Below are 25,377 nucleotides of genomic sequence, written 5' to 3'. Positions count from 1 at the left end.
TATGTCTAACCATAATGAATTCAAATAGGTAAAGCCAAGCAGCTATTCTAAAGGTAAACTATGACTCTTTGTAGCTTATATTAAAACCATTGCTTTTAGCCATCCAACTATTATCAGGCCTACAGCCATTTACTGTTTTGACTGCAGGCTGGTAGAGAATGTTCCCCAGCAGCTCTGAGTTTTTGTAATACACAACCAATGCAGCTGCGGAGCAATCTCTATTAGCCTCACAAGAGACTCCAGAGGCACCAGCAAACCCCTGCTCGAAGGCCCCTAGAATTGTGGGGCCCTAGGGCAGCTACCCGGGTAACCCATGCACTAAGACGGCTCTGCTCTTATTAGTTTTCTAAACAAAGTATTATTTAGAAAAAATCTGCCCCACATTACTACCAGTCATGAAATTAAATTTGACAGCCAGACTTAACAATGGGCAGAAAGGATGAGACAAAGGCTGCCCGCTTGTAACTACTGGTATCAGTGTCACCCACACTTTAACACAATCAAAAACAAATTATCACCGACAGGAAAAAGTAGGCGCTCAATATGGTTTATGCATCTTGATCTCGCTGCTTTTTCATATATGGATGACCACACTCAAAAAATGTCCCCTGTGAAGCTTTTCCAACTTGCTTGCAAGGAGGAACAACATCACAGGGGACGTTTTGGACCAACATCACCACAGGACTTTGGCTGGAGACGTCTGGTGTCTTACATCTCTCTGAGCTTTAGAGGACCGAACAAAAGGTTGAGAGTCCATACTATTTCTCCAACTATTGGATGTTTTTACCAGGTCTTCATTAAAAAGATTTTACACTATCAGAGGCCTCTTTCTTTTATTTTACCATGCACATGCGAGGAAGAGATGCACAAGAAGTTTGTTTCTGAAGTACTCCAGGACATGATCCATCTCACTGAGCTGCAAATTCTACTTACTGTACACCAGTAGACCACATTTAGGGGTACAAGCATTGGTTTTACTTATGTATTTATTAACATTATATGCCATACTTATCGCAGTATGACGCTATGGAATCTCTATTTCTCTTTGGTTTCAGTGTTGTCATCCATATATGAAAAAGAAGCGGGATCAAGTAGCATGAACCATACGGCTACTCGTTCCTGTCGGTGCTTATTTGTTTTCAAACTTAACAATGATTACGAAATACCTTAAAGGCTAAACTAAAACAAAGGAAAGGCAATAATGCTACCTTGTTTAAAGAGCAACCCAGTCTGTTTACTATTTTCTCGATTTAAGTATAATTTATTCTTATAGTGTTAGATATTCATTTGATGTTCCTGAGAAAAAGGTCACTAGTGAAAAATTATCCTGTTTAAAAAAATAGAGAAGTCCCATGCACTGCTTCTTGGCAAATTGGCAGTGACAAGGGTACGCATCTCAATAGCAACCGATTATTTGTCATGGGGCTGTAGCGGGGCTCCACAGGAAGAGGTCCCCTGCACTCAGAAAGTCAGGAGCGACAGGCATTCACACCTCAATAACACCCATCAGAACACCGCACCACATGTGTACTGTGGATTCTGGTTAGCTCAGTAAACGGAGAAGATCACAGCTTACCGAGCACTAGAGATGCGGCCCGTCCGAAGGCCCTCCCCCTGCTGCCGCATCCCCTCGTTTACATGCAAGGGGATGTGTAACGAAGACACATACCCTCACATATCTCCAGTGTAGGAGAAATCATTAGATGGTCGCCAACCATCGAATGATTTCTCCTGGCTTCGCAAATAAAAGTCAGGGCGAACTGACTTTTTTTTGCGAGCACCGGGGCCTAATGACCCATACCCATTTCTGCTCGATCATTAAATGCATAGCTTGTATTTAATGTTACCTTCAAGAACATTACAGCTCTCTCATATATTAGAGAACAGAGATATATAAGGAAATCTTAATTCTTATGCTTAGTGACTGGCAGCCAAACTATTTGCTGAACAAATATGGAGAAATACAGTAACTTGCAAATAGAGGCAAGATTTCCTTTACACATAATGTAATTACCCTAATACATTACCCTTATGCTTTTCTTCATATCTCTAATTTTTTGTTCACGTTCTTCCTTTTTTCTTTTTCGTTCTTGCCACTTAGCTAACCGAGGTGGCAGCAGTCGATCACAAATGTCACTCTCCTCTGCTTCAAGCAAGACGGCAATGTCAGGGAAAAGGCCACAATCTCCTATGTATTGGACTTCCTCCACTGTATTGGGGAAGCCATCTATTACAAATCCAAGGGAGCTGTAATATATAAATAAGAAGAATGACTATATCCTAGCTTTCATTTATTTGAAGAATTTTAGTAAGAAGATGTATAGAGCTGGAATACAGTACAGGAAAAGTGACTGTGTGGGCATATTGGTTGGCTTGTTACACACCACCTAAGCAGCCGACCATACAACACAAGCATTTACTGAAGCTGTGCGCACAACTTGTAGGGGGGCCCCCTAACAGCAGCTGCAATTATGTCTAACATCTTTATGGAAATATACTGAATATCATCAGATACTGAATTGATCTACTTATATGAAAGCCAAATGCCACTGACTCATCTAGCAAGATACATATCTAAAGCTGGGCAAAAACTTGTCTGATTTGGACACTTTTTACCAGATTTAAACTGAAATTGGGTAAAAAGTGGCCAAATAGCAGGTTTTTGAAATCTGATCCGATGCGTGGTTCCGTGAGAATCGGAGGATCGGAGTCAGAGATTGGATCTGCTTGCACGTTTGACCTCCAACAACCGAAGGATGGGATTGTATGCAATATATCACATGCAAAAGGACCACGTACAATGTATCGCATGTGATCCTGCCACCCGGGAAGCTCCCTGGTGGCTCAAGGGGTATTGGCTGTGACTTGTTGCAGTAGCTGCAGTAGTGTATGGGGGCTTTAAGTTGGGTAAACACTAGATGATTTTTTTTAATTATTGGTTGTTTTCTGATGGATTGGAACAACAAATCAGTAACATTGTCCAGTGTGTATGCACTATCCCGCACCCCCATCAGTTGTTCATCGCTTCTTCAGTTTGGTCATGCATGCAGGTCAATCTAATGATATTGTCATTGATTTTCAGCAGATCATGCAGTGTGTGCGTACTATCTACATATATCGCTACTGTTAAAAGCATATTATTACTGACAGTCACTGTGCATTCTCGGATTTTGATGTCATTATTAGAAACGTAGTATATTGCAGTATTTGTTAGTATTTCAATGAAGTTTTAATAATAACTTTTTACGTCTGGCCAGACAATTAGTGGTACCTTACAGATGACCTTGTGCTGCTATGTCCTGTCCTCCCAGTTGATGGCGCTGATTAGCCGAATTTTCAACTTTATCCGGAGTATGTTTCTCAGGAAAGCTGGTCACAGTGTAAGCAGAGGTACCAGTCCTCTTAAGTGTATTGCCGGTGGACTTGTGCTCTAACGCGTTTCCCCGCCTTTTGTAATGATCAGCGGCTTCCTCAGAGAGTCTGCAAGTGGCAAGAAGAACATACTGCTCTGTTAGTGGTATAAATAGCGTGTACACCATTAGTGCTTCCAATCGCGGCTAATGCCGTTTACGCACTTCCGGTATTGCGTTCCACCGGAATTATGCGTTCCAATGATGTCACTTCCGTCTTCCAGTGTATGCACATTGTATTAAGTGCTCTCCATGGAGATCCCAGCGTTTCAACATGGTCATGTGGCTCAGAATCATATGCGGCCGGCGGACATTTTTATTGTGGGAATTATGCTTCACATGCCCCAATTCTTATTTCAAATTTTGACGGCAGTATGTATTTCTTTTTTGGCTGTGACTTATTAAGTAGCCGGGTTTGGATAGGCAGAGCAATAGCCAAAAAGGGGAAGTTTTGTCTATAGTCCCTTGACTGGATTTTCTTAAAAAAATACGGAGACACCAGGTATGCTTATATAGATAAGCATAAGGATATTATAAAATTACAAATATTTTACAGAGTGATAATTTTAATATTTCAAATGCTTAAATCATATAATAAAACCACAAAACAGCAATATATAAACAATCAGTAATATCAACACTAGTAGGCAGCTCTTTTCGCCTTTAATTTAAATATTTTTGATATATTACTATACATTTATTTTTCGTTGTTTGTTTTTCATATTTTTCATATTTTATCTTTTAAGAAGAATATTAGGTCTATATCTTAGGGTAATCAGTTATAAATAGTTCCTAGGGATAAATTTCGAAACCTGTAGGTTTCAGGGCATCTATACCTCTATATTTATTTAGGGTGTCCTGTACGGGTGCCCGTTATTTTCTACTTTAACTTTTTACCTTACTTTCTCTTGTTTTTATTTTCCATTATTATGCATATCTATATAGATATTTACATGTTCACTTTTAATCCACGGTCTACCACTGCATGACCGTTTCAATGGGTAGAATTGTACAGGTGCGCAAATTCCCTGGACACCCTAAATAAATATAGAGGTATAGATGCCCTGAAACCTACAGGTTTCGAAATTTATCCCTAGGAACTATTTATAACTGATTACCCTAAGATATAGACCTAATATTCTTCTTAAAAGATAAAATATGAAAAATATGAAAAACAAACAACGAAAAATAAATGTATAGTAATATATCAAAAATATTTAAATTAAAGGCGAAAAGAGCTGCCTACTAGTGTTGATATTACTGATTGTTTATATATTGCTGTTTTGTGGTTTTATTATATGATTTAAGCATTTGAAATATTAAAATTATCACTCTGTAAAATATTTGTAATTTTATAATATCCTTATGCTTATCTATATAAGCATACCTGGTGTCTCCGTATTTTTTTAAGAAAATCCAGTCAAGGGACTATAGACAAAACTTCCCCTTTTTGGCTATTGCTCTGCCTATCCATACCCGGCTACTTAATAAGTCACAGCCAAAAAAGAAATACATACTGCCGTCAAAATTTGAAATAAGAATAAGGGCATGTGAAGCATAATTCCCACAATAAAAATGTCCGCCGGCCGCATATGAATCTGAGCCACATGACCATGTTGAAACGCCGGGATCTCCATGGAGAGCACTTAATACAATGTGCATACACTGGAAGACGGAAGTGACATCATTGGAACGCATATTTTCGGTGGAACGCAATACCGGAAGTGCGTAAACGGCATTAGCCGCGATTGGAAGCACTAATGGTGTACACGCTATTTATACCACTAACAGAGCAGTATGCTCTTCTTGCCACTTGCAGACTCTGTGAGGAAGCCGCTGATCATTACAAAAGGCGGGGAAACGCGTTAGAGCACAAGTCCACCGGCAATACACTTAAGAGGACTGGTACCTCTGCTTACACTGTGACCAGCTTTCCTGAGAAACATACTCCGGATAAAGTTGAAAATTCGACTAATCAGCGCCATCAACTGGGAGGACAGGACATAGCAGCACAAGGTCATCTGTAAGGTACCACTAATTGTCTGGCCAGACGTAAAAAGTTATTATTAAAACTTCATTGAAATACTAACAAATACTGCAATATACTACGTTTCTAATAATGACATCAAAATCCGGGAATGCACAGTGACTGTCAGTAATAATATGCTTTTAACAGTACTAACCTGATACTAATCGACACTACCAGGACTGGATTCTAATTAATACAACCGGTTGTATATTCCCTCTTTTTTACATTCTGTGTTTTTTTTTTATTATTTTTTTTTTATTTCTATATTGTATTTGTGTAATATTATTAAACTGCTTCCATATACTCCAGTTGGGTGCCCAGCTCTATTTTTTCATGTTTTCTTCTCTCTGCCTGGGACTTTGAGCAATCCCAATTAGAGCAGCAGTACCTAACGACAAGTAAATTCTGGCCGACTGTTGCACGCGGAGGACGTGCACGGCAAGGTCCGGGGCTGCAGCAGCTCCCGGCCGTGCACTCCTCCTTCTCCGGCGTCGCTAGGGCTGGTTGCTTAGCAACCAAGGACGCCGGGGGAGGTAGCTGTCGGGCGCGGCAGCAGCGTGCGGCTCCCGTAGCTGCCGGGCAGCGAGGACGCAGGAGAGTGGCGCTCAGCGTCACTTCCTCTGCCCGGCGGTTGCCACGGCAACCTGGCAACGGAGCAGCACGCCGGGGGGAGACATAATGGGAGGCTGGGCAGGCATCCTGCCTCTTGATTGGACAGGACTACCCTTTTAAGGGAGGCTGTCCTTCATGTCCACGCCGGTGATAGCGTCTTGCTAGCCTTCACCTGCCCCCCTTGCTTGCTACTGGTTTTGGTCGGTTCCCAGCCTGTTCCTGACCTGTTCCTGACCTGTTCCTGACCTGTTCCCAGTCCTGTTCCCAGCCTGTTCCTGGGGTCGGTCCTGGAGGATCTGTGGCAGTCCTCCCTGGTGCCGTAAGTTCCCCTTTGGGGAGTCTGTTTTATTACTTATCTTCTGGTTGCTCTCCTGAGCAAGATCTCTTTGCGTTCTTTACCTCTGGAGGGGTCAGAGGTTATTTCGGGGTTCCGCCGTGTCTTGTTGGGGTTCTTTTCCCATCAAGACGGTCTCAGGCCTTCCGTGTTGTTTGTTCAGTGTGTAGTGTGCTTTTTGGTGTGGTGTAATTTATCCTTGTGTATGCGACGCTGTCGCTGGTGTTTGGCGACTAGGTCGCTGGCGCATTAGCTGCGTTAGCCAGTTTCTGGCAAGTTGCCTTTTCTTAATTTTCAGTTAGGTCTCTTAGTTAGTTCTCCTTTTGGCTGTACCCTTAGGGGGTCCCCGGTTTTCTGTCACCTCATAACACCTGGCTGCACCGGAGCTTGGGCGGGCTTAACTCGCCCTTTCAAACGTGGCGGCTACAGGCGAAGCCTAGTATCTGCGGAAACCGGTCACCTCTCTTTGGGGGTCAACAGAGGCAGAATAGGGTTCCGCTGTGGCTGTTCTAAACAGCAGTCCCGGCTGTGGGTTTACACCCGAAATTCGTAACATTATCACCGGCCTCATAAAAAAAAAAAAAAAAAAAAAAAAATAATTTTTTTTTTGTCACAGGATTTAGGAGTAGGGGATTATTTTTCTTCTTTTCCTGGGTACCTGTGATTGCTTTCAGTTTGCTGGATTTTTGGTGTACTTCTGCAGTTAAATATGAACCCGTCTCCTACCAGTCCCGCTCAGGCATTCGCCAACCAGCTCCAGAACCTTACTCAAATGGTTCAGGATTTATCTCTGCGGGTCAAGTCACAGGAAGATGTTGCTCGGGGAGCGGCTGCGATGCTTCCTGAACCTAAGATGAATCTCCCAGACCGGTTTTCCGGAAGACGCAAAGATTTCTTTAATTTCAGGGAGAGTTGTAAATTATACTTTCAGTTAAAACCTAGATCATCAGGGTCTGAGGCCCAGCAAGTGGGGTGGATCATTTCCTTGTTACAAGGAGATCCTCAAACCTGGGCTTTTGGCTTGAAACCAGACGACCCCGCGCTCCTTACGGTAGATGCCTTTTTTAAGTCACTTGGACTGTTGTACGACGATCCCGATAGGGAAGCATCTGCGGAGAGTCATTTGCGCGCCTTAAAACAAGGTAGAGATCCTGTGGAGGGATACTGCACAGAGTTTCGCCGATGGTCAAACGACTGTGGGTGGAACGACTCAGCCTTACGGAGCCAATTCAGACTTGGGTTATCCGAGGCCATTAAGGATAGCCTTATTCAATATCCGGTGCCGGAAACCCTTGATAAATTGATGGAATTGGCTATTAAGATTGACAGGCGTCTCCAGGAACGGAGATCGGAGAGGGGTTCCTCCTTTAGACCTACCACCTGCGTCTACACTCCCCCTGAGGAGGTGGATGAACCCATGCAAGTCGGAGTGTTCAGAATCTCTCCGGAAGAGAGGGCCCGCAGGATAAGTGGGGGTCTTTGTCTTTACTGCAGTAGCAAAGGCCATGTGCTGCGCAACTGTCCCAATCGGTCGGGAAATGCTCGGACCAAGTGAATGGTGGGGAGGTTCACTTTGGTCTGCAGCAGATCTCCTCTCGTAATGCGGTATTAGTCCCGGCTAGGCTTCATTATAATGGTACTGAGACCTCTCTTTCGGCCTTCATTGATAGTGGGGCTGCAGGGAATTTTTTGGACACTTCTTTTGCCAAAGAGATTGGTGTTCCTCAAATTCCTCTTGACAACGTCATTGCGTTACGAGGTCTGGATGGTAGTCCTCTTTCTACTGGGGTGATTACTCACCAGACTCCACCATTACGGTTACAAATTGGTATCTTTCATTCAGAAAATATTTCCTTTTACCTAACTTCCTGCACAGCCGTTACTTTAGTTTTGGGTCATCCTTGGTTGCATAACCATAATCCGTCCATTGATTGGCAGTCGGGCGAGATAACTCGCTGGAGTTCTTGGTGCTCGGGGCATTGTATCCTCAACCCCGTAGTGTTAGCCGCCGTTTCGGTAGAAAGCATACCACCCAGCTTCTCAGATTATGCGGATGTGTTTTCAAAGGGTAAGGCCGAGGTATTGCCACCCCATCGTCCTTACGACTGTGCCATTGAGTTAGTTCCTGGTGCACCACTCCCTAAAGCCCGACTGTATTCACTCTCTGGCCCCGAGACCAAGGCTATGCAGGACTATGTGCAAGAAAGCCTGGCAAAGGGGTTTATTAGACCATCCAAGTCCCCTCTTAGTGCTGGTTTTTTCTTTGTTTCTAAAAAAGATGGGTCACTCAGACCGTGCATTGACTTCCGAGCTCTCAACAAGATTACTATAAAAAATACCTATCCTTTACCGTTGATTTCCGTGCTGTTCGATCAGCTCCGCTCGGCCAAAGTATTTTCCAAAATCGATCTCAGAGGGGCCTATAATCTCATCCGCATAAAATCTGGGGATGAGTGGAAGACGGCCTTTAGTACGCAAACCGGGCATTACGAATACCTCGTGATGCCATTTGGTCTGTCTAATGCGCCTGCAGTTTTTCAGGACTTTATAAATGATGTATTGAGAGAATTCCTGGGAAGATTCGCGGTTGTCTACTTAGACGACATTTTGATTTTTTCTGAGAACCTAGAAGAGCATCGCCTCCAGGTTCGTCAGATTCTCCAGAAACTCCGCGAAAACAATCTTTTCGCCAAACCAGAGAAATGCGAATTCGAGGTTTCTAAGGTATCTTTTTTAGGATACATAATCTCGCCAGAAGGGTTTTATATGGAACCAAAGAAACTGCAGGCCGTTCTGGATTGGGTGCAGCCTACAAATCTGAAAGCCATTCAGAGATTTCTAGGCTTTGCCAATTATTATAGACGCTTCATTCGTTCATTTTCTGACCTGGTGGCGCCCATAGTGGCTCTTACTAAGAAAGGGGCTGACCCCTCTAGTTGGTCACCACAGGCGGAACAAGCATTTGTAACACTCAAACAGGCCTTTGTTTCCGCGCCCATCCTTAGACACCCTGATCCTGAGCTGCCCTTTATCGTTGAGGTAGATGCCTCGGAGGTAGGGGCAGGGGCTGTCTTGTCCCAGAAGGATCCTGTTTCCTTGTGTTTATTCCCCTGTGCCTACATGTCCAGGAAATTTTCCTCGGCGGAGGTTAATTATGATGTCGGCAACCGGGAGTTGCTTGCCATCAAATGGGCCTTCGAGGAATGGAGGCACTGGCTGGAGGGGGCCCGCCATCAAGTGTTGGTGGTAACTGACCACAAAAATTTACAGTACATTGAGTCAGCGAAACGCCTGAATGCCCGGCAGGCCCGCTGGGCTCTATTTTTCACCCGGTTCAATTTTCTGATTTCCTTCAGGCCGGGGTCAAAGAACGTCAGGGCAGATGCACTTTCCCGTTGCTTTCTTCCCAAACAGGAGGTGAAGTTACCTGTGGAACCCATTCTTCCTGCCTCAGTCATACATTCTGGTCTCACCCAGACCTTGGAAGAGCTTCTCCGTCCAGTGCAGAATCAGGCTCCTAGTCAAGTGCCTACCGGTCGTCTCTATGTTCCGCAACCCTTAAGAAGGAAGGTGTTTTCGGAGTTTCATGACAGCAGGATTGCAGGGCATCCTGGAGTGGAGAAGACGTTAAAACTTCTCTCCCGTAGTGTCTGGTGGCCTGACATCTCTAAGGACACTAGAGAGTTTGTCTCTTCATGCCCAGACTGTGCTAGGCACAAAGCCCCAAGGTCTCTGCCCACTGGTCTACTTTTGCCCTTAGCCATACCGTCGAGGCCATGGTCCCATATTGCCATGGACTTTGTGGTCGACCTGCCGGTGTCCTCTGGCTTTCAGGTAATTTGGGTCGTTATAGACCGTTTTAGTAAGATGGCTCATTTTGTGCCTCTGCCACAGTTGCCGTCGGCCAAGGAGTTGGCCAAAATTTTTCTTCAACACATCTTTAGACTCCATGGGTTACCCAAGGATATTGTGTCTGACCGGGGTCCTCAGTTCATTGCACGGTTTTGGAGACTCTTTTGTGCCGCCCTGAAAATTAAGCTCAGTTTGACCTCTGCCTACCATCCTCAGTCTAATGGTCAAACAGAACGGCTTAACCAGTCCCTGAAGCAGTACTTGCGTATTTTTGTTTCCAAGGCACAGAATGATTGGTCAGATTTTTTGCCCATTGCCGAGTTTGCCTACAACAATTCTTACCATTCATCTACCAAGGTGTCACCGTTCTTTGCCGTCTACGGATTTCATCCCAAGGCCAATGCACTTGGTCCGGAAGGGCCAGTGGTGGCATCTTCATCAACCTCTCGCTTAAGGGTCATCTGGAGGGAGGTGCATTTGGCCCTCAAAAAGGCTGCTTTTCGTGAAAAAGTCTTTTCAGATCGGTCAAGGAGGCCTTGTAATTTCAGGGTGGGTGACAAAGTCTGGTTGTCGACTCGTAACATTAAACTTCGGCAACCTTCGTCTAAGTTTGGTCCCAGATTCATTGGGCCATTCTTCATCATAAAAAAGGTTAACCCAGTAGCCTTTCGCTTACAAATTCCCAGGTCTCTCAAAATTGCGAATACATTTCACTCCTCTCTCCTTAAACCAGTGATTTCTTCGAGGAAATTCCCTCGAAAGATGGTTCAAGGCAGACCTCCAGTGGAGATCCATGGGCAACCCGAGTTTCTAGTAGAGAGGATTCTGGATTCCAAGATTTCCCGTGGCTCACTTCGTTTCCTTGTCCACTGGAAGGGATATGGACCAGAGGAGAGATCCTGGGTCTCTGACAGAGATTTACATGCCCCGAGACTCAAGGGAAAATTCTTTCAGGACTTTCCACACAAGCCCGGGTCTAGGGGTTTGTCAACCCCTCCTCAAGGGGGGGGTACTGTTGCACGCGGAGGACGTGCACGGCAAGGTCCGGGGCTGCAGCAGCTCCCGGCCGTGCACTCCTCCTTCTCCGGCGTCGCTAGGGCTGGTTGCTTAGCAACCAAGGACGCCGGGGGAGGTAGCTGTCGGGCGCGGCAGCAGCGTGCGGCTCCCGTAGCTGCCGGGCAGCGAGGACGCAGGAGAGTGGCGCTCAGCGTCACTTCCTCTGCCCGGCGGTTGCCACGGCAACCTGGCAACGGAGCAGCACGCCGGGGGGAGACATAATGGGAGGCTGGGCAGGCATCCTGCCTCTTGATTGGACAGGACTACCCTTTTAAGGGAGGCTGTCCTTCATGTCCACGCCGGTGATAGCGTCTTGCTAGCCTTCACCTGCCCCCCTTGCTTGCTACTGGTTTTGGTCGGTTCCCAGCCTGTTCCTGACCTGTTCCTGACCTGTTCCTGACCTGTTCCCAGTCCTGTTCCCAGCCTGTTCCTGGGGTCGGTCCTGGAGGATCTGTGGCAGTCCTCCCTGGTGCCGTAAGTTCCCCTTTGGGGAGTCTGTTTTATTACTTATCTTCTGGTTGCTCTCCTGAGCAAGATCTCTTTGCGTTCTTTACCTCTGGAGGGGTCAGAGGTTATTTCGGGGTTCCGCCGTGTCTTGTTGGGGTTCTTTTCCCATCAAGAAGGTCTCAGGCCTTCCGTGTTGTTTGTTCAGTGTGTAGTGTGCTTTTTGGTGTGGTGTAATTTATCCTTGTGTATGCGACGCTGTCGCTGGTGTTTGGCGACTAGGTCGCTGGCGCATTAGCTGCGTTAGCCAGTTTCTGGCAAGTTGCCTTTTCTTAATTTTCAGTTAGGTCTCTTAGTTAGTTCTCCTTTTGGCTGTACCCTTAGGGGGTCCCCGGTTTTCTGTCACCTCATAACACCTGGCTGCACCGGAGCTTGGGCGGGCTTAACTCGCCCTTTCAAACGTGGCGGCTACAGGCGAAGCCTAGTATCTGCGGAAACCGGTCACCTCTCTTTGGGGGTCAACAGAGGCAGAATAGGGTTCCGCTGTGGCTGTTCTAAACAGCAGTCCCGGCTGTGGGTTTACACCCGAAATTCGTAACACCGACCTAAAATTATTAATCAATAAATGAACATCAATTAATATATAATCAATTTGGTGGGGCGCAGGACTTTTTTCTGTGTTTCACTTTTGCTGTAGCAGACTTGTATCTAATCACAGTGGGTTTTTACTAAACTTTTACCAAGTTTAAGGTGTATTCATATATTTTCAAATTACCAAAATGGTTCTTTAGTCCACCACTCTGCCACAACCTGGTCCAGCACTTCTGTTGGCAGAGGCTCATTGTCTGCTAAATAAGAGCGGACTGCTTCCTCTTCTGGTGACAGGACCACCTCTTCCTATATAAAGTAACACAAGGCTGTAATAATTAATTTATTAATTTAATTCTACAACATGCTATGTGCTCGTTGCTGTATCAGAGGTGCCACCATAGCTGCTATGCAGTAAATCATATATACCTTTGAATCTACAATATCTTCCTTTTGGCTTTCATCCATGTTTTCATTTTCTAATCCAAGCAAAATGGCTTCATCAGATGAATCTTCTTCAGAAGTGTCTTCTTCAAACTGAGGTCCAATCTTTTTTTGCAGCTTAGACAACATGATTTCCTGCAGGCGCTCTTGAAATTGAATGTGGAAAATGCCTAATTTTTCTGCTAACCATCTGGCATTCACGGTTTTCCCAGTTCCACTTGTACCAATCAACAAAACTCTCAATGGTGGAGGCTAAGGGATAAAAGGAACAGAACCAGAGAGGCTAAGACAATGGTCATAGATGTTTAACAGCCTATCTACAGACTGCCTAAGATCTTTGTATGAGTCACTTATAAAACCTATACAACATGTATTTCACATTGCATTAGCATGTAGATACTATTAAGCATAGTACAACATGAAGTACATGAATTAGGCAGCACAGTGGCATGATAGGTGGTATTGCTACTTTACAATACTGGGGTAATACAAATGACAGTCTGGAGTAATTAGATTGACTCGACCTGTGTTTCTGCGGCTTTCAATGTTCTCACACATGACAAACAATACTGGTAGGTTGACTGACTTCTGACTAAAATGTCACAAGTATGTATACAGTATGTGACTATAACCATAACACTGGTCCAGCTTATGTCTTAAAGGGTCTGATCTCAAGTGACAGACCCGGGTGCACAACACTGCAACCGACCAGGGTTAATCCAGGGATTTTAAAGACAGAAGGCAGAAACTTCCATATGGGTTTATGGAATACAATAAGCTTTGTCGGCTGCTTCCCCTGGGGCGGAGAGCGTGCCGCACTCTCTTCCAGCACCGCGACCAGCGACAGCAAGCCAGGTAAGTACCTTTCACACTGGCCTGTGTCCTATAACCAACCCTGCTAGCTAGCAGGGTTGAAATCCAGGGACATCGGTGGCGGGATTTTGTCCGGGAAGCCTTTTACTCCAGTGCTAGTCCCGGGTTTGATTTCAGGGCCAACCCGATAATTTTGGCTGGTGTGTAATAAAGGGTTATTAGTCAATTAGATGATATTTTTTGCATAAAAAAAACCCAGCAAATTCTTAGTTGACCCTTGTGTTATGAAAACTTGGTGCACTATGTTCTCTTCATTATATCTGTGTTACTCTATGATACCCATTATTGTGATGTTAACGGTCCTGAAACTCCATCATATTGTTCTAGAATCTAAGCTCTCACAAGCAGGGCCCTCTCTCCTCATGTCTTTTCTTAGAATAAATCTCTGTCTCCCTGATAATTGCGTCAGTATCCTGTCCCCTGATGCAACTGTCTTTATTTACCATGTAGTTGTCCTAAATTGCCTTGTACTGTAATTTGTTATTTACTTGTTTTTCGCTCATCTATGTATTGTCAGGCGCTGCTGAACTCTTGTGGCGCCATATAAATAAACGATGATGTATTCCAATTTTAGTCAATAAAACAGCTTTAAAAGAATACAAATAAAAAAACATTACTTTTAATGGCTCATTGCGAGCAACATAATTTTCAGGATTCTCAAGAAACTTCTTTCTTGCTTCAGGACTTGAGCAGTAGTATGTCTTCTCCCTGTATATGGCAGCATTATCCTGAAGTCCTGGGTGTAGTATACACTTGTCTTTTAGAGCTACTGGACAGAAGTGTTTGGAGTCTCCATAATGTTTCTTCTTTTCACGGATAATCTCATCGTCCTACGTACAATAAAAAGTGTATACATTACAAGGTAATGTCCTCAATCTTTATGCTTTCTAAAGGTATAAGTACATAGAACTTCTACAAACTTTAATTTGTAGAATAAGCAAAATCACAAAGTCTGAATCTGTGCCACTAGGTTTGTGTAGAGCATCCCTGCAAGCTTAGAGAACTTGTGAATTGCTTGTTCAGAAAGTATGTAGTGCATGCATGTCCAAAACAGTCCTCCAGCTGTTGTAAAACTACAAGTCCCATCATGCCTTGCTACAGTTTTGCTATTAGGGCATGCTAAAACTATGTCAAGGCATGCTGGTATGTGTAGTTTCACAACAGCTGGAGGGCCATAGTTTGGACATGCCTGATATAGAAAAAAGACACAAAAAGTATATTCCCATGCCAGAGGCATATTAACGATTAGGCATCACCTTTTTCTGTCTGTATCATCAGTTTAGATGAAGCATGAAACACACTGCTAGGGCATTCACTTCTGCCAGCAATATACCACATGACATATGGCACCACAGATCTCTGGGTGCTGAGTGTGCCAATGTGCACTACACAACCTGTGCCCATTATCTATATGCTAAAGCCCTGCATATGTAAGTCAGATGTAACTCTAGATTAGTAGTGCAGTGAAGAGGTGCATAGTCTAATGATACCATACTCTCCCCTCCTGCCTCCACCCCCACCTCTGTGTTCACCAGGGGCCACCGGGGGTTAGTTACTACAAATAGTGAAACAATACAAAACTCAGGTCCACTAGCACAATGAGGTAACAGGAAGAATGGTCTGTGAAACAGGCACTGGTACAAGGTCAGGATGCAAGCAACACCTGGTACACCAAGAGGTAATCAGAAATAGGAATAAGGGCATAACACTCTGTAAGCTTTCTGCAGCCTGAGTGGGGTTTAAAGAGGCAGCTCAGTCTTGGATATGGCCTCCTTGGATATGGCCTCCTTGACTTCAGCAATTAACTAACCATTGAAGTCGTGAAAAATGCAGCACATCCACCCTTGATGGTGTGCTTCTAATGGTGTGGTGTGGAACATGGGAAGATAATGCTGTAGAGGAAAGGGGAGAAGTGGACAATACATGGACCATCGGACAGGGTAAGTAGGCATCAAGCGCAGGTTTTTGGCAGAGATATGCATCCTAAAAGGATTTTTTTAGACTCAGCAGGCTCGAAATTAAATCCTCCATAAATGTTTTCGGATACAGTAACCATGTTAACACATATGTTTGTGAACTTATCCTGGATTCTATTTGTTAAATCCTGTGAATAGTTAATTTACCAGTCATGCTGAAAGGGCTCTAACTGACCAGTCCAGATATTTATTTCCCCATAGACATAGGTGTACAAATATTTGTTGCATTTGAGCAGTATTATGATGTATTACACAGAAAATAATAACTACTCTAAATGAGCTTCTTTATGAATTCAGCTGTAATAAGCATTGATTGAACACCTACTTCTTCTTCCTCTGCCTCTTCTCTTCCAAGTTCTTCCTCTTCCTCCCCTTCTTCTTGTTCCTCAGCTTCCAGCTCTGCCTGCATGTCTTCTGCCTCTTCATCTATGTCCTGAGAAGATACTTCCCTGCCTTGATACTGAAATGTTTCTGAAGAAGAAATATATATCAATATCTATATACAGAGGTATTGTTTGGAGGTTTTTAGTGCCCACCCACTTAAAAAAAAAAAAAAATAATAAAAAAAAAAATATATATATATATATATATATATACACACACACACACACACATCTTTGTGATGCTTGCATTCCAATGCAGATCCCCCACATCCCACCTGCATCTCAGTGATGTGGGCAGGATGGCAAGGCAAGAGGCTGGAGGCAAGCAACGGCACTGTGAGAATGGAGTGTGGCTAAATGACAAGTATCCTGTAATTTTGTGTAATTTTGGAATCACCTCCTTTCCCAAGACCTGCGAACTGCAGCATTTTGATGGAATGGGTGTGGGGCTTGATTATATGTTTGCATGTCACAGCAGTGTCTTCTCTACAGGCTTCTCCCAAAGAGGAGAAAATAATAGTAGGTAAAAACACTTTCACACTGCTATGCAGGTCTGCACCCATAAGACAAAAATGGTGATCTTTTGGAGCTAAGTTCCCCTTTGCTCCACACTTCTAGGTTACGTGATCCTAGATGATCTCCCGTGTCAGCACTCCCTCGGTCTGGTAGATCCCATCCAACCAACAGAACTGACCTTGGAGATGTGCCCTATATGCACGTAATGGTTTCTTTTGAGGTTATTCCTTATTTCCAATATACAGATGACAAGTTGTTTCAAACTGGAATCATCAATCAGAAGACTAATAAGGAGTAGACTCACCAAAAGTAGGTGCCCTATATGCACGGAAAGGTTTCTTTCACTTGTTTCTCCTCCTCACACAGGGTATAAGAAATCCTCACTCCAAAAGTGGATCCAAACAGGTTTTATTTTCAGCAGTAACAACGATAAAATCCATACATTGTGTTAAAAACTTTTGGGGAACACTGGGTGCTCACGGTTGCCTGGGTTACCTCCCTATCCGGATGAGAGGGTCCCCCAATGGCTGAAGATGACTCACAGCGCCAATTCTTGAGCTTCCCAAGTGTCCTCCTTCCTCCAATTACCAACGCGTTTCAGGCTGTATATCAGCCCTTGAAAAAGCATATAGGGCACCTACTTTTGGTGAGTCTACTCCTTATTAGTCTTCTGATTGATGATTCCAGTTTGAAACAACTTGTCATCTGTATATTGGAAATAAGGAATAACCTGAAAAGAAACCATTACGTGCATATAGGGCACATCTCCAAGGTCAGTTCTTTTGGTTGGATGGGAACTACCAGACCGAGGGAGTGCTGACACGGAAGATCATCTAGGATCACGTAACCTAGAAGTGTGGAGCAAAGGGGAATTTAGCGCCAAAAGATCACCATTTTTGTCTTGTGTAGTGTTTGAGATCCAAGGAGTCTCAGGTGTATCTTAGGCTGCAGTGTTCCGGGCGCAGACATTATCTTCACGTTTTTCCCAGGTCTGCACCCATTACTATACATTTAGGGATTAGGTGATATCCCTTACCCCAATCAAATATAGGCTGCCCAATTTGCGCAGATTGATATAGACTCCAACTTTCCTACAGAACACACCCAGAATTGTATACATACATGGGCACATCCATCTCAAGTGCAACCCGTCTGAGTGCGCTTTTAGACAGGAGGCACAACCAGCTAATTGTTGGGCTGGTGACATTACTGTCAGGTCCCGAGCTGGTACTTGGAGATGAACTGTCAAATCTCTTGATAAGGCTTATTTCACCTGGTCCTTTCACACTGCACAATAACCCGGATTGCTGCGCATTCACATGCAATAGCCTGGGATATTGAGGGCAGAGTGAAAGGATGATAAGTTTCTATGTAATACAATACTTCTTCCTGCCTGTGTTACTTCAGCTTCTAAATGCCAGCCATCTCCCATGTCTAACCTGCTTTAAATGCCGAGTACCTTGACCAGTAATGTAAAAATACACTTTTCCTCCGCTCACAGTGGTACACACCACACATCCTGAATATCAGCAATTCTCCCTCTTCTTCTAATAATAAAACTTTAGTAAATTTCCACAAACTCACTTGTCATACAAGTGGCAGCTTCTTGCAGAAGTGTTTCTGGTGATTTATCAGCCACTTCCAGATAAGCAACATTTACTTGGGATGCGTCAGTGAACACTGGCTCCAGAAGTTGCCACTCTTCATTGAATGTATTTATGAGTGCCTTCAGCGGTTCTACCTCGGGTACATCTGGAAATCCCCCCTCAGGAACCTCAGGTAAAGTGATTTCTGGGTACAAATAAAAATCTCACATTGTAATTATTCATAAAAGCAATTGCTTCCACAAGCAATCTAAGCACAAAAAAAGAGAAAAATGCCAAAAGAAAAAAATGTCATAAACCAAATGTAATACTCTCCCACGGTTGGTTTTATATTTTTCTAGGTTTAGTATACCTATGGTTGTCAAAGTTGCCAATGATCAGTGGCATTGACCAATGGATTTAGAGCTGCAACTGTAATAAATGCTAAACAAGCTTGGTTTACCATGTAATACAGTTGTCAATTTAAATCCATTGGTCAAGGCTGCTGATCATCACGGGTTAGTTACTCTCACGCACGTGTGTGGTAACTCGCTTTCATATCACAAAAGTAGATGACATCGAGGGCCAAATGTAATAGGGTGTGAGAAACAGAAAGTGAGAGACATTGGGAGAGTTTTCCCATTTTTTAAAGAAGCAATCATTTACACTGCAAAATCAGTGCATGTTTAAATGCAGTGTAAATGATCGCCGCTTTAAGAAAAATGGGAAAACTCTCCCAACATCTCTCACTTTCTGATTCTCATACCGTATTACATTTGGCCCCAGTTTTCTTGTGAGAGAGCAGAATAGCTCTCTCACAAGAAAATTAAATGTTTTCGCTGTGCTGTGTGAATGTTCCCCACATTATTATAACTTGGGTAAGCAAGGTTACTCTACTTGCAGGAGACAATGCTTATATATATATATATATATATATATATATATATGTTTTGTTTTTATTGGGAAAGTGATCATGCTATACAAACATAGAATTCAAGTAAAATTGATGCACTCTTTTTATTGATTTAATGGTTCTTTATATTGATTTAAAAGGCCTTTTATGGGGATGCAGTCAATATGCCGGCAGTCGGAATCCCGGCAGTTGAAATACGGACACCGGAATCCCAATCGCCGCAATGCCGTCACTTTGTGCCAAATAAGATGGTGCAAACAATTAAATGTTACTACTATGCTAACATACCAGGTGCAGTATAGGAAACTTGACAAATGACAATTTTGACAATGAGTATGTTTACTAGAGCGTTGGTTTTAGATCTGGATGCTGCCCATAGCAAGCAATCAGATTCTACTTATGTTTTATCTAGCAGTTTCTAGAAGATAATATCTACAATCTGATTGGTTGTAGATAGGCAACATCTCTAATTAAAAAACATGCACTTTAGTAAATATACCCATAACTGTGCCGTGGCTTTGGGCAATTACAAAAGAACAGTGGAGAAAAAAGTAATAACATAGTGTAAGTAACAGTCAAACATTGAGAAAAGAAAAAGGGGACGTTATCTGGGTTGTGTGACAGGAACACCCAAGATGATATTTAAAAATAGGTGACATGGGTGAATAGGGTGATGGGGGAAAAATGCAGCATTAGTAGATGCAAACATGGTTACTTAACAATATGTTTAATCTTGGGGGGGCGACAGGGTTGGGATAACATCTCTAAACTGCACCAGGAGGGAAGTCAAAAAGCTTTTCTAGTGAATTCAATATGGCTTATTCTTTCAGGTTTATTTCCAGTGCTTGGAATAGAGTTTGACCTCATTGTAGCTTTATGATAGGTTATCATTTAGCAACTTGTTTAAAGTCTAGAACAAGGTCAAATTGTTAAAAATTAGAATTTTACCCAGGCGCTATAACGGTTATAATGGTAACCTTGTAGGGTTGTATAACTAGAAAAGGTAATGGGGATCACTATTTAATGATTCTAAAGTTTGGTTACTTTATTTATTTTGAAAGTGCAACAAAAACTCATTATATATTTTCTATTCAATTTTATATAGACTGGTATTTACTCAGTATATTAGTAGTAAATTTTGAATAAAAGGAAACAATAATTTAAAATAAGGGACATCAACATGGGGAAAAAAATTAAACAATTAGTTAACCTTGTTGTGGTTCCAATGGCAGTTCCAGATCTGGTTGTGGGTCTGTCTCCACAACACTGGTCTTTGATTCCTCTTTTAAAGAAGTAGTTTCTGGAGAAACAACTTGATCCATTGGAATTTGATCACTAGCGTCTGGAAAAAAAGAAAGTTAAATTGACTCCATATCACCAAATAATTCTGTAGTCCTTGATATATGTAAAGTTAGTACAAGATTGTAATTCCTACCTAACAAAAAATAGGTACTTGTGTATTATCACGGCGCCCGAATTTACTATGTATGCAAACGTAGTGAAATCGCATCGCATTGCAAGCCGTTATGGTATGGCATGCGATGCAATGCGATTTTTGATGCTTATAATGGCATTTAATGGGGATGCAGTTACGATCCCGGCGGTCGGGATCCCGGCGTTCAGAATCCCGACGCCGGAATCCCGACCGCCGAAATGCCGACACTTTCTCCCTCCTGGGGTGTCCACGACACCCCTGGAGGGAGAATAAATTAGTGTGCCGAGCGTAGCGAGGCACCGGGCCCGCTGCGTGGCGAGCGCAGCGAGCCCGCAAGGGGGGGCGATCCACGTACCCCCCTTGTCGGCATTTCGGCTGTCGGGATTCCGGCGTCGGGATTCTGAACGCCGGGTTCCCGACCGCCGGGATTCAATACTGAATCCATTTAATGATATCTCATCGCATCGCATGCCATACAATAATGGCATGTGATGCAATGCAATTTTTTAGCGCATCCTATCTTATTAATGGATTCACTGACACAGAGCAGTGAATATATTACATAGGAAAATCGCATTGCATCGCATCGCATGCCATACAATATGGCATGCAAGGCGATGCAATGCGATTTCACTACCCAGAATAGCCCTCTACGCAAATGGGGTAGTGGACGCCGTGATAGTACCAAAAAATAAATAGGCAATCTTTTATTCCAGTCTACTAGATACCTGCTGAATCTTTTCCCTTCTTTGTGTACAAATTAAGATGAAAAAGAACTGGTATAGTAAATATATGCCGACAGGCGATATTTCATGCCCTACCATCCACTAGGGCATGGTGGGAGAATAAAATAGTGTGCCGAGCATAAATGGCGAGTGCAGCGAGCCACGCGAGGGGACGCGGGGCACTTTCACCTTTGTCCATGTCCACTGTGTCGACATTCAGGTAAAAAAAGTGAAAAACCCCATGTCAACCTTTTGACTGTCGCCCTAACCCATGTCGACCTAACAACCCTGTCAAACGTATGACCCTGTCGACCTAACCCATGTCGACCTAGACTCATGTCGACCTTCCTGCATGTTGACCTAGACATACGTTGACCTAAATGCATGTCAACCTAATTACTGTCTAACAACTTTGTGGTGACCAACTGATCCACACCCGGACCGGGTTACAGGTTGTCCGGAAGTGAACATAGCCTTAAGGACCCTATCCACTTGTGTGAGGCATCACATGCGGTACCTTGCACCAACTCACCCAGCAGCTCCCTGACAGCCTTTTGTATACAATATATAATAAGTGATCCCAGTCATGGCTGCAGGATCCGATAGTGAAATTTTTTATGTGATTCGTCACAACAATTTGTCAGAATTGCATGAAAAGTGCCCATATCGCACTAGTGGTTGGGAGCCTTTAAGTCAGGCATGTCCAAACTACGGCCCTCCAGCTGTTGTGAAACTACAAGTACTATCATGCCTTGCGACAGTTTTGCTATTAGGGAATGCTAAAACTATGGCAAGGCATGCTGGGATGTGTAGTTTCACAACAGCTGGAGGGCTATAGTTTGGACGTGCCTGTTTTAAGTGCTTCAGCAATAATGTTTACTAACAATATATTTTCCACTGTAAATAATCTAAAATTTGACAGACTCTCCTTACAAGTTAAAGCTTTAATTTTTACCAATCCCTTTTTGTGTGACAAAACCTTCTCATACATGTATGTATATATATATATATATATATATACTGCTCAAAAAAATAAAGGGAACACTCCCTACAAAGCCTGGGCATGCTCCTGATGAGGTGGCAGATGGTCTCCTGAGGGATCTCCTCCGAGACCTGGACTAAAGCATCTGCCAACTCCTGGAAAGTCTGTGGTGCAATGTGATGGATGGAGCGAGGCATGATGTCCTGGATGTACTCAATTGCATTCAGGTCTGGGGAATGGGCGGGCCAGCCCATAGCATAGCATCAATGCGGTCATCTTGCAGGAACTACTGACACACTCCAGCCACATGAGGTCTAGCATTGTCTTGCATTAGGAGGAACCTAGGGCCAACCGCACCAGCATATGGTCTCACAAGGGGTCTGCACGATGTTGCGCTGTAAGCACAACCCCCACCTGTGGATGTCGGGCCCTCATACCACCCTCATGGAGTCTGTTTCTAACCATTTGAGTAGACACATGCACATTTGTGGTCTGCTGGAGGTCATTTTGCAGGGCTCTGGCAGTGCTCCACCTGTTCCTCCTTGCACAAAGGCGGAGGTAGCGGTCCTGCTGCTGGGTTGTTGCCGTCCTACGGCCTCCTCCATATCTCCTGATGTACTGGCCTATCTCCTGGTAGCACCTCCATGCTCTGGATACTTCGCTGACAGACACAGAAAACCTTTTTGCCACAGCTCGCATTGATGTGCCATTCTGGATGAGCTACACTACCTGAGCCACTTGTGTGGGTTGTAGACTCCGTCTCATGCTACCACTAGATTGAAAGCACCACCAGCTTTCAAAAGTGACCAAAACATCAGTCAGAAAGCATAGGAGCTTAGAAGTGGTCTGTGGTCACCACCTGCAGAACAACTCCTTTATTGGGGGTGTCTTGCTAATTGCCTATAATTTCCACCTGTTGTCTATTCCATTTGCACCACTGCATGCAAAATTGATTGTCAATCAATAGTGTGATTGACTTGGCGTTAGATTGTGTTGTTTAAGTGTTCCCTTTATTTTTTGAGCAGTGTATATATATATATACAACCAGTAATCTGAAGAGCGCTCTGTCTTTTTTCATTCAGAGTGAATGGTAACTTAGATATACACCTTTCCGTGACACAGCCTTTCCTGCACAATAGAGGCTATCTCCAACCTCTAAGAATTCAGGCACATGTAGAAAAATAAATGGGAGGAGGCGCGCATGTGAGTAACACATATAACAAATTTTACTAATGCAACAAAGCTCACATACACAGAAGTTTAAAACAAACAGCTCGTTTGTCACCAGCGTTCACAGTATGGTACACTTCAGGTTCACCCAGCACGGCGGTAAAGGTACACACGGACCAGCGTGGATCACAGCTCCGTCTCGCCAGGGGGTCAGATCATCGGTTTACGTCGGACAGGAACACCCTCAACACGTTTCGTCATGATGAACTTCGTCAGGAGGAAGTCCATCGTGACGAAACGCGTTGAGGGTGTTCCTGTCCGACGTAAACCGATGGTCTGACCCCCTGGCGAGACGGAGCTGTGATCCACGCTGGTCCGTGTGTACCTTTACCGACGTGTTGGGTGAACCTGAAGTGTACCATACTGTGGACGCTGGTGACAAACGAGCTGTTTGTTTTAAACTTCTGTGTATGTGAGCTTTGTTGCATTAGTACAATTTGTTATATGTGTTACTCACATGCGCGCCTCCTCCCATTTCTTTTTCTATATACAGGTTGAGTATCCCTTATCCAAAATGCTTGAGACCAGCAGAATTTTGGATAACGGATTATTCTGTATTTCGGAATATTTTAATTTTCAGTGATGTATTTTGAAGTATCTTGCATTTATGCTGTATAAACACATCAACCACATGAAATGCACACAAATATATTTTATTTGTTCAAAAAACAAGGTTTCAAAACATGAAACAAAATTTGTGTACTATCTCAGGCACTGAATTTGAATGCCAAGCAATCATTTTCTTGCAAATATATAGTGCCAGTTACATATCATGTCCTCAGTAGTGCTATTACAAATGTCCCCAGTAAGTTTTTAGCAGCAAAAAAAAAAAATTCCAATTTCTGGAATGTATGGTTTTTGGAATAATTCGGATAATGGATACTCGGATACGAGATACTCAACCTGTATATATATATATATATATATATATATATATATATATATATATATATATATATATATATATATATACACAATGATTTTTTTCCAATCCATTCAATATTAAGAATATAAATATATAAATAGATAAATATATAATATATACTTTAAATATAAATATATATATATATTTATATTTAAAGTATTTAAAGTATATATTATATATTTAGCTATTTATATATTTATATTCTTAATATTGAATGGATTGGAAAAATATCATTGTACATTAAAATGATAGTTATTAAGTTTCAGAGGTGCTTTTTATATTAATTTCAACTATATGATCTACTCTACATTTAATTTTATATTTATTGCATTATTATAGTGTAGCTAGTCACCATCAGTATATACAAAAATAAGATTCTATATAAATAACATATGTATAATTCAGCATTTTTGTGCTGGGAAATATAATAATTGTACTAACCTTCTGTCTGGTCTTCTGTGTGTTGTGACTCTTCCAGCCTTTGCTTTTGTTCTTCCTGTAACTTCATTATTTCTTGCTGTTCTTTTCTTAAAATATATAGTTTACTACTTTAGCTATTTTGCACATTTAATAATAATAATAATAATAATAATAATAATAATAATAAAAAAGGAACATGCAGGAAATAAATGGTATAAAAAATTCCTGATATATTAAGATATATAATATTAAGATAAATGTTGAAACAGTTATATATCCATTACCTAGTGATTATTAAGACCTCATGGGCTCACGGCATTATAAGCAAAAAAGGAAATGTCAGCACTGGCTGACTCAAAATAAATTGTTAATAGACTGTATATTAAAAATAGAATACAAATATATATATATATATATATATATATATATATATATATATGTATATATTAGGGAGTGAAGCCACTGGGAATCAATTGATTTGCAGAAGTCCCAGGACCAGGATTCTCTGGTGTTTTTTAGGAAAAATGGCTATAGTCCAAGGGGTGTGGATAAGTTGGTCACCATCAAGTTGTTAAACAGTCATTAGGTTGACATCATTAGGTCGACATGCATTTAGGTCAACATGTGTCTAGGTCGACATGGGTTAG

General features: G+C 42.8%; 1 protein-coding gene across 3 annotated transcripts in view; it reads right to left on the bottom strand.

Moving 5' to 3' along the window:
• The window catches only part of AK9 (adenylate kinase 9), a 119,793-nt gene that overhangs the window by 47,930 nt on the left and 46,486 nt on the right, over window positions 1-25,377 (bottom strand). For all 3 annotated transcript variants that reach the window (XM_083176912.1, XM_083176910.1, XM_083176911.1), the window contains exons 19-26: window positions 24,752-24,837; window positions 20,224-20,355; window positions 18,102-18,308; window positions 15,944-16,089; window positions 14,260-14,472; window positions 12,755-13,021; window positions 12,513-12,634; window positions 2,028-2,247 (exon numbers count right to left, since the gene is read on the bottom strand). In XM_083176912.1, the coding sequence (XP_083033038.1) occupies window positions 2,028-2,247; window positions 12,513-12,634; window positions 12,755-13,021; window positions 14,260-14,472; window positions 15,944-16,089; window positions 18,102-18,308; window positions 20,224-20,355; window positions 24,752-24,837 (1,393 nt within the window). The remainder of the gene's footprint in view (window positions 1-2,027; window positions 2,248-12,512; window positions 12,635-12,754; window positions 13,022-14,259; window positions 14,473-15,943; window positions 16,090-18,101; window positions 18,309-20,223; window positions 20,356-24,751; window positions 24,838-25,377) is intronic.

This window comes from Crinia signifera, chromosome 3, assembly GCF_055691185.1.
Source record: "Crinia signifera chromosome 3, ASM5569118v1, whole genome shotgun sequence".
In the NCBI taxonomy this organism is placed as follows: domain Eukaryota; kingdom Metazoa; phylum Chordata; class Amphibia; order Anura; family Myobatrachidae; genus Crinia; species Crinia signifera.
The sequence above is the reverse complement of the archived record's forward strand: the minus strand, read 5'-3'. Positions and strand labels throughout refer to the sequence as shown.